Source organism: Macrobrachium nipponense, chromosome 11 (assembly GCF_015104395.2).
Source record: "Macrobrachium nipponense isolate FS-2020 chromosome 11, ASM1510439v2, whole genome shotgun sequence".
NCBI classification, from domain to species: Eukaryota; Metazoa; Arthropoda; class Malacostraca; order Decapoda; family Palaemonidae; genus Macrobrachium; species Macrobrachium nipponense.
Window position 1 is genome coordinate 32,705,161 of NC_061087.1, and position 10,414 is coordinate 32,715,574.

The 10,414-nt window shown below is 37.9% G+C and overlaps 1 protein-coding gene across 2 annotated transcripts in view; it reads right to left on the bottom strand.

The window, feature by feature from the left end:
- Positions 1-10,064, bottom strand: part of LOC135204611 (cell division cycle 7-related protein kinase-like) — a 138,099-nt gene extending 128,035 nt beyond the window's left edge. The window contains exons 1-3 of one of the 2 annotated variants that reach the window (XM_064234789.1): positions 9,959-10,064; positions 4,562-4,637; positions 3,760-3,982 (exon numbers count right to left, since the gene is read on the bottom strand). In XM_064234789.1, coding sequence (XP_064090859.1) covers positions 3,760-3,982; positions 4,562-4,607 — 269 coding nt within the window. In that variant the 5' untranslated portion in view covers positions 4,608-4,637; positions 9,959-10,064. Of the gene's footprint in view, positions 1-3,759; positions 3,983-4,561; positions 4,638-9,508; positions 9,616-9,958 lie in introns of those variants that run through there. The other variant, XM_064234854.1, reaches the window with a different exon arrangement.
- Between the last annotated feature and the right edge of the window lie 350 nt (positions 10,065-10,414).

Genomic DNA, 10,414 nt, shown 5'->3' on the forward strand with positions numbered 1-10,414 from the left:
CTCACATGGGTTTTTCCAAGTAGACTGATGAGATAATAGGATAACACAAGGGGATGTCCTGTGAAAAAATCCTCAGCACAGATACGTTTTAAATATCCTACTGTCAACTTGTACGATGTTAGAGAAATTGCACTGTAGACAGGGGAGAAGACCTTGAGCTGCCAAGGAAACCTGCACCTCCAACAGAGGAGGCGTTCTATGAGGTGATCCCTTAAGAAGACATACAATCAGTATGCTACCCATTGGAGGAGACGTCCTATGCTGATAGGGTATGCCCCTCCTACCAACATTTTGATCCCCCCTACACGCCCTTTGATCAAGGAACCACCATGGTGACATTCCTGAGCAATGCAGAGCAGAGCTAAGATGGATCTTAACTATTGCAGAGACAAGAACACTGGGATATTGAGACACATTACTGATCTGGTTACTTAGATATAAAAAATAGGATAACCTAGGAATCAAACCCAACCTAACCAAATCCCAAACCCTATGAAGAATGCAGAAAATCTTCTTGCAAAATTCATGAAGCAGCAGAACATGCTTTGGTAACTCAAAGACCAGATCCGATAAATATAAGCTCAAACCAACTAGGGTAGACAAAGAACTCCAACACCTAGGCCAGGCTACGATGGAGAGGTATGTTTGAACAAGCTAGGCTAGGCCCGGGACCCAACCACTTAGGCTAGGCTAAGTCGGTAGGAAAAGTTTGGATTAGCTCACCCAGTGTAAGCTAAGGTAGGATAGCCTAAGAACTTAACCATTTAGGCTAGGCTAAGATGGAAAAGCTAGGTTTGGACTAACAAAGCTAGGCCAGGCCAAGGTAAGAATCTAACCAATAATTAGACTGAGAATTCAACAACTTAGGCTGAGCTAAGATGTGAAGGAAGGTTCGACCTAACTAGGGCTAGGCTATGCTAGGCTAAAAACTCAACCACTTACCAGGCTAAGAGCTCAACTACTTAGGCTAGGCTACGATGGTTAAGGTAGTATCAAACTAGCTAGGCTACGCTAAGAACTCAACCACTTGCTAGGTTATGAACTCAACTACCTAAGGTAGACTAAAAGTGCTTAAAGTTGTTTTGAACTAGCTAGTCTAGACTAGGCTAGGCTAGGCTAGGTTAAGACTCAACCACTTAGGCTAGGCTCAGATGGTTGAGATGGTTAAGGAAGGTTTGACTAGCTACGCTAGCCCAGGCTAGGAAGTCAACCATTTGCTAGGCTAAGAACTCAACCACTTAGGCTAGGCTAAGATGGTTAAGGCAGGATCGACTAGCTAGGCTAGGGCAGGCTAAGAAATCAAGGCAGATTCGACTAGCTGGGCTAGGCCAGGCTAAGAACTCAACCACTTAGGCTTGGCTAAGACTGTTAAGGCAGGTTCGACTAGCTAGGCTATATCAGGCAGGCTAAGGACTCAACCACTTGCTAGGCTAAGAACTAAACCACTTAGGCTATGCTATGTTAGAAAGGGAGTAGTTCCTCATCCTTTGCCTTGAGGCCTCTTGGTCTAGACTTAAGCACCTAACCAGTGAGTTGGCTGAATCCCAAGTATAATAGTAGACAGGTCAATATTCTTGTAGGAACAATTCCAAAGTAAATAAACTATGAAACAAGAATTCTTCCCACCTTGGGTGAACAAAAAGACTTCCAAATCCCACAATGAATGCTATACGGGCTTCACTGAATGAGTCCACTGACTTCCTCTGAGGGACGTAACAGTTGGAGATCGATCCCATTTGTTGAAAACATGGAACATCCGACTTACGCTATCAAGGGAACTCCAGGAAGAACCTGGTATGCGGCCGTGCAACAAATAACGTACACACATTTGCTATGAATCATGTTCATGGATGCGCAACAAAACACGTATATGAACGTGTGATGAATCATGTACACAGTCATGTGATGTAGAGTGATGCACGTGAGAATGTCAGGGAGAAGAAGATCGCACTCTCTACCTAGAGGAGTATAGGCTCCTAACTCTGGGAGGCGAACAACATAAGTAGGACCTCCTCTATCACACACACAGTTCTGCGACAAATCACATACATGGACATATAATGAAGATCACACCCTTTGCCTGGAAGAGTCTCAACCGCTGAATCTGGAAGGCAAAAGATGAAGGTAGGACCTCCATCATGTACACGGTCATGCGACAAATTATGTACAAGGTTGTGTGATATAGAATGTTGTATGTGTGAATGTCAGGGAGAAGGTCACACTCTTAACCTAGAAGAGTCTGGACCTCTAACTCTTAAAGGTGAACGACCAAAGTAGGATCTCCATCATGTACACAGCCGTGTGATGAATCACATATATGGACGTATAATGACCAATGATGCACCAGAGAATGACTGAAAGAACAAGAAGATGAACCCCCAGACTTCTTGGTTATAGGATGAAGAAACACTACTATGATGAGAGACACGAATGATGACAGCCTCATGTCCATGACCGTTACAGGAAACACATCCGTGGGGATGTAAAAGAGGCAAGCAGAAGTCTCTACAAGAGGAGAATGTCTAGGAGGCCTTAGAATAGCAACCTGAGAGGCGACAAAGCAACCTTCGATTCTAAATGGGAGCCTGGTCATCTTACGCCAAACTCAAACAAGCTGAAGGGATGTAGTAGAAACTTCTTAGTTACTTGAAAATGGAGAGAAACAAAGAATTGGAGTTCCAAAGAAAACACAGTGTAGGAAGCAACCTTAAGAGTCAGATTTCTACGAAATCAAAGAACTCGGATGAGCAAACAATCCACAAACAGGATGAAGGTTGGTTGCTCACTCTACCCAAATGTCTGAAGAGACAAGGGAGAAGATACTAGTTTTAAAAAATTCCTGAACTAATATCAGACTCAAGTTCCTCTCCAACTCATCGAATCCAAGGAAACTGAGCACCAAGTGCAGAGAACTGTAAGATTCTGAAGAGAAGCTCAACCGGAACAAACTCCAACTTGTTGATGAGTGGCAAGCATCGGAGAGGAAGGCGCAGATAGCAAAAAGGTATTCCTTCGTCTCCTACAGCAACCGGAGGTCCTCCCCCCGTACGCATGAAGAAAGGGAAAGAATTAACGAGAAAATTTAACACCCCAGTTAGCGGAAGATGGGTCACCCTTCTCTTGAACGCAGCATTGATTGAAACTACTACATCATAAGGAGAAGCCATGACATCACAAGCCCTTCCGTGATGTCACACAGCAGACTACTCTTGCAAAGAGAGAAAATAAAGTGTGTAAGAGAGGAAAACATATTAAAACAAAGCCATACTACAATTTTATATGACAAAAAGGAGTACCAAGTTAAATATCAGTGGATGACAAAACATCATAAAAGTTGTCTGTAAGGTTGGTACCCCGCTCATGATGATGTAGTCTTACAGGCCAGCACAAAGAAGGGGATCCAAGGACAGTAAGGAACACACCACCGACAGGACTGATTAGGTTCCAAACTCACAGCACTAACGAGCATACCAAAATTAGAGACAAGTGGCAAATCTGGCAGGAATGAGAACCAGAGGGGCTCTCAAGATCTGAGCAGAACACTGCTGCCGCCACCCTACATCAGGGTGAGAAGTAGGGCTGACAACTGTAGAGCCTGTAAAGAAACAAACAATATGCCTTCCCCTTCAGGAAAAAAAGATATCTTCTATAATGTGAGGGGGGAAAATAATCATATTCATCTGTAAGGATAAAGGGAAGGGAGACATACGACTCATGCCATATTTTCCAGGGTCAAATACGTACTCAGATTGCACTTACCCAATTAATTTAAGGCACTTCAACTCCATATAGATCCTTGATGGATGTGAAGTAGGAATGATATGTTTGACTGCAAAATGACGTCTACCATTTATGGTGGTCGAGTGTTTTGTGCGAGCAAAATAAACAGAACTAAATGTTCCATTTCCAATAGTATGGCTGATAACAAACAGTGAATCAAGTTGTGGGACAGCATCTTGAAGTACTGCTATTGCATCTTCATCTGGAATAAGAAATTTGTTGTCACAGGTCACACTGCAAAAACATAAAGGCTAAGGAACATACTACTATTGACATTCATTCAACAATAAACCACAATGTTGCTAAACAGGATTAAAAGATATAGAAAACATAACTAAATGAAGGCATACACTCAGCCACAAAAATAGCAACTACAGAAACAATGACTGAGAGCTATAGCAAATGAACCTACTACCAACAAGAAAGCGAACCTAGTACGTATAGGTATACTGTACAGAATATATTATGATAGTAGTCTTTAAATCATGATTGCAATCCATTTACTATATGCCCAAAAGACCTCCAAAACACAAGCATTGTTAGGATTGTATCAATACAGTAATGACATACACTTGCCTTCAACATACAAAAATGCATATATAGATGGCATAACTGCTGAAACCATGCAATCTTGATGGAGAACAGTACTGTTGGCATGAAAAAGCTCCCCTAGTAAGGTAGGAGGCTAAACACCTTCACTAGAAATACTGTACATCTATTCTTACTCTATGCAAGGTCACTAAAATTATTTTGTTATGCAGTGCAGTACAATTTTACTTACCTCTTCGTAATGTGGCATCATGAGCGCCAACATCTGGACTGTCCATATGTGTAAATTTGTTGCTATTTTACAATATCTGAAAAATGTGATTACATTTAAGGTACACATACAGTAACTACATTATACCATACTACTGGAATTTATTATATTCCAGCTAGCAACTCTAGTGGTCTCTTATCCAATCCTATGTTACTCATAATGTGGTCATACTCCTTCAAGAACTTTTGAAGGACTTTTAACATTTACATTGACATAACCACCAATTTTGATCATGTCTCCACAGGGTAACTTTAGCAAGTCTCCCTGCTTGTAGCACCAATCCTCTCAGAAAACTCATTTTAAAATTCTTGCTTGTATGCTTTATATGCTTAGATGATTCTAAAAATGACCCACATTAAAGACATCTCTCAGATCGTATGAAATAATTCTACTCTACATAGGCTACTTTCCTTTTCTTAAAGACCTCTTTAATTTTTTTTAGCCTTCTCTCTCTCTTGTTATACTCCCAATGCTAAGCCGGATAATACCTATTATTAATGATGCGGTCTCAGGACTATTACCCTTCCTATCTGTTTCGCTCAGTCTTTCATTAATTTCTAGACTTGGGAAATTAAGAACCTAAACTCTTCTGACACAGAAAACTGTACCAGCACTTCAAGTACATGACTAGGATAATCTTCCCTTGGGTCTGAGTCTACCATTAAGAAGCTGGGCGTACTATGAAGATGCAAAATAAATTTCTCCTCAGAGAAATGCCTTCAGACTCACAGAGGTCCTCAGTTTAATCAAATGATTTTCATCTAATCAGTGATCCAGATTTTAGATCTAACTCTGATTCAACTGAACTAATCTTAAGTCACTGCTCTCTCCTTTGGTTGTAGAATTACTCTCCCTACTGCTGTCTAGAGCCTCTTGACAATAAACAGCTGTCATATCCTCAACCTCATAAATGGATTCACATTCACCTTTCATACAGAGACCAAACATAACATAGTGCATGAGTAAAACTCTGGATATGAAATACAGCAATAATCAATTACAGTGGAACCTCCTTGTTCATGTTCTCATATCTACCTATTATTCGTGAGAAATTTGCCTATTCACCGTGTTTTTCATTGAGAAATATTCCTTAATTACTGTATTTTCACATCAATTTCATGACTAAATGCACTTTTTGTGATAAACTATTAAATATTCAGGTACAAGCATTTTTTGAGGGTTTTAATGTGTTTGAACTAACAAAATAGGTAGTTCTAAGTGTTTTTAGAGGGTTTTTAAGTTTGCGGATTTTAGCTCTATACCACTGTTCTGTATGCGCAACAATTTTTAAATGAGCATATGTAGCCTGGTTTATCACCTAGGTTTCTTCTAAGTTTTATAGTTTTTAAAATTAAACCTAAATTTTCTGTTATGAAGTAATCTAGGGCAAAATACATTGGAATCACTGCTTTGCTGTACAGTGCAATGAAACACATTGTTAGCCAAAAGGAATATGGACGGGAACACACCAAATTGTATGTTTGCTCTGACAATGAAAAACATACAATGTAAGATTCCTGGATAATATACAGTAGTACATGAAAGTAATCTGTCATGGTCTAAACCTATAAACCCTGTATCATATAAAAATAGAACAATAAAATTCTAAGCAGTAAATTACATGGTTTAAAAACTTTAAGGCTACAGTAACCTGAGGTTTCTTATCTAATTCTACAAAGTTCTGTCATTTAAACCAAGGCAGGCAACTGCATTCATCTAGCCTAAAACAATTTATATAAACATTCATGCTCATATCTACATTAAATTCATAATTACATTATTCATATCACTGCTTATCCAATATGTTCTGATGTGCTTATATCCTCATGATACATTGGTCCTCAGTCAGAACTTATTAACATATTTTAACACAAAATATTTTATTGTAATTGAAAATTGGGTACGTTGGCTAAAATACCAAAATAAATCAAAAAGTTACATGTGACAAATATTCATATCAGCAACTAACTAATATCTTAATAATTTATATCATAGCTTCTGACAATTAAGGCTAGCCCTTGATACAAATGACAAGAAAATCAGCTATAACATCTAAAAAAGAAGGAAAGTCAAACTTTGAAACCTTAACCATGTACATGAACGATGACTCCTAAAAAATATAGGAACAACAGTCACTGAAAACAAAGACAACATGGCCTGCCATGTGAACAATAACATAGCAACCTTAATTGCTATTAGAATCTAAAGAAAAAACTGAATGAAACTGACAGGAAATCTAAAGGCTGCCCAAAATAATACATGAAAAAAAAAGACATTGAAAAAAACAACCCAACACTATCTATAACTTAAAAGGTTTAACCTATTGCATCTTAAAAATATCTTTGTAACTAAGTAATTCACTTGCAAGCAGAAAAGTTAAAAGGTAAAATGTAACCTTTGCCAAGTACCCGATATAGTCTAATGTCACTTTGGCTATAGACTTGACAGTGGCTGACTTATTGGTGACTTTGTGTAGTTGTTGGCAAGCTGTCTTTAGCTGTTAGTACCTAACTGGCTGCACATGTCAGTGGTTGTATAAACCTGCAGCAGACCAGATGTTGATGACTACTGACCATTTCAAGGCCTGCGGTGCATAGATTTTCTTAAATATCTTTTTAAATATCAACTGTAACTTCTTGAAATTTTGGCCCAACATGTTTAAGACCTACCGCTAATGTATGGCAATATAACTAAGTATCTAAAGTTATTAATAATGGCACTTTACTCTTGAACATTTCCAATTTTCTTTGCATTTGACTGAGACTTTCGGACACCATTAGGAAAGACGGCCCACCCACTTCTTTCTCTCCCTGTTAACAAAATATGAATGAAAGTGTACCGTACTACGATTATGACGTATAGTGTTTTAAATTTTTAAATTACTTTATGGATTATTGTTTTATGTATCCAAATTACGTAGTTTATGCAATAAAGTTTACTTGTTTCATTATTTTGGGAGATTATTATGACCTCTTGGTTTATTTAGAGCATATATATACTGGAAAATATACCCGCTGAAAATTAGAGGGGCAGTAGTTACAAGCTGTTCAGGTGTGTTTATATTGTCGTCCGGCTTCCACCCGCCCATCCTGAACTCAATGCCATCGAGCAGGTATGGGCGCATATGAAGCTATATGTACTTTCATCGTTATGGCATTTCACCAGGGCAGACCTAAAGGCCAGATTGGAGGAAGCAAGGCTTGCTGTCACTAAACAGGTGTGGGAAGGACCTGTCCAACGAAGTCAAGCTTTCGAGAACGAATACTGGCTTACTGGCAACGTCCGGGAGTGCATCGTTGTCAACGTCGCCAGTTATGAATAGGACGATCTGTTTTTAGACAGTGATGGGGAGTGAGCTGAAATATCCTAATACGTGTGTATATATAGTCCTGTAATTAATAAGTTTTGATATATCTATCCACCAGTTTTTTATTTTTTGTCTATGCTGTTTTCATGGTTACTGCAAAAATTTATTTCAAAATCTGTAAAATTTCTGTATATAATGTACATACTCTATTGGATATATAATAAAATAATGTGTATAGTGATCTTACTTTTAAATAAACTATGATCAGTTTTTTTCCTTCCATATTTATATATCCAATAACAATCGAAAGTTGCCACTACCACACCATTCTCATGGAAATAGATAAGAAAGGTACATGATAAATAAAAACATACAAATGGTTTTATGAAAAGTCATCAGTAATAAATGGTAGTTCGTGTACATTTTAAAACATAAAAAAAAACATATGGTAGTACACTATTCCATTCATAAATATCAGATAGGTGTTCGTATATTTACAACTAATACTGAGGAAATTGAAAATTTTCTAAATAAAGTGCCTTAATCATTAATTTAGGGTACTTAATTATATTGCCATATATTAGCGGAAGGTGTAAAACATGTTGTGCCAAATTTTCAGGAAGATACAGTTATTATTTAAAAAGATATTTAAGAAAACCTATGCATCGCAGGGCTTGAAATGGTCAATAGTATCACTGAAGCCAAACCCTCCTGGATAAAAAAGTCCTTCCTGGCATAAGTGGTAACCAAGAAGCTAACATGGCCACAAACAGCTATAGCCTACTAAGTGCAGCCTAGTGCAAATTTTGGTGTGTTTTACATGTATAGGATAATACATGACAACTGATATGTTGACTATGGCCAAGATAAATTTTGTGAGCACACAGTGTTTTTGCAAGAGATAGGCTACTACATTTGTGCAATAGCTTCATTTCAAATATTTCTGCCTTTTAAACCATATTCAAAATACTTGCTGTCCAAAACTAAAACCTTTCAACCATGTCCGATAATTTGCCTTTTATATCATAATCAAAATACTTCGTTTCCCAATACTAAAACATTTCAACCACGTCCGATAGATTTCCAACCTAAATGGTGACAATAGGTAGCACACACACAAAGCTCATTTCAACATACATACCTACCTAGTACATTCTCACCTAATCTAAACAAGAGTGGTGGGTCCTAACCTGAGTAGTATATTTGGACTACTTTAGCCTAGCCTTGGCTATACCTAGCTAGTGGTAGTATAGAAGAGAAAGGGGTGAAGCCACTAGAACTCGTCCTTGACACAGACTGACCATAGGCGCCATGAATCTCATACAAATTGGTAAGGGTTACCCTAATCTAAGTAATAGAGACACAACGGGTATTTCTTTGTAAATTGCAGTTTCCTATAGTATTTTGGTTGGTTGGCTATTAACAATTTAACGTTAGTTTTTGTCAACCCCCCAAAATAACGGTAAAGCCTTAATACTAGGTACCTACTACCTAGGTAGTAGGTACTAAGCAACCAAAATACTAGGCTAGGATACCTAGATTACTAGTAGTAGGTAGTCCAAAGAAATACCTACTACCAGACACGGAGTTACTACGATTACCCAGATCTATCCTGATTTTAGTTCCTGTAGCTGGAGAAAAAGTTTGCGAAAATAATGACACTAGCAAGGATAAACCTTCCATCAATGTTCTTAGCTAGGTAAATGCTGTGGCGCCGACAGGCTACCTACCTAAATCAAGCATTCAAAGATGTGCATTGAAAACATATGGTTAATCTAAGCATATCTAAACAGGTAATAGAAACAAGGCTTAAGTGCTAGATATCAGCTGGTAACTACTACTAGGTAGCCTAGTACTAGTAGTAGTTATCAGCTAGTGTACTACCTATTGAGCAGACCTGCTTTAGGCTTCACTAGGTAAATCGTGCTATATTAACAATACCTAGAACAAAATTGGATACATGGGCTAAGGGCAAAATTATATGTTCATAAATATCTACCATACATAATGCGAACATTAAATGCAATTGCAAACATGTACTGTGGGCTTACATGAGATTAGAAAGTATCTTTGTTTTGAATAGTCTACAAGGTTTTTTGGCCAGCATCACCAAGCTAGGCGCTGGTTCCGTATTTATGTTAGGTTTTTAACGGCACCTCCTAAATTAGTGGTTCGGAGTTTGTTTCGTTTTTAGTTTACCTTTTACAGCATAGCAAATGAGATCTTTCCTTATATTTATACTTTTTTTCACATTATGTAAATCACTAATTATTTATTTTTCTTGTTTGCTTAATTATATTTAGCGTATTTTTTATGTATTCATGTTTTCGAAATTAAGTCCACAAAACGCACATTCTTTATTTCTTTGAATAGTATCCAGTAATTATACGAGGGTAAGTTATCACTCTCGTTTTGCACCAGCATTAGATACGTGAATATTGTCGGAATTAAAGGGGTTTTTTTCTTCTTACTTTACAGTTGCCCCTCTCATCCACAACCACCTCATG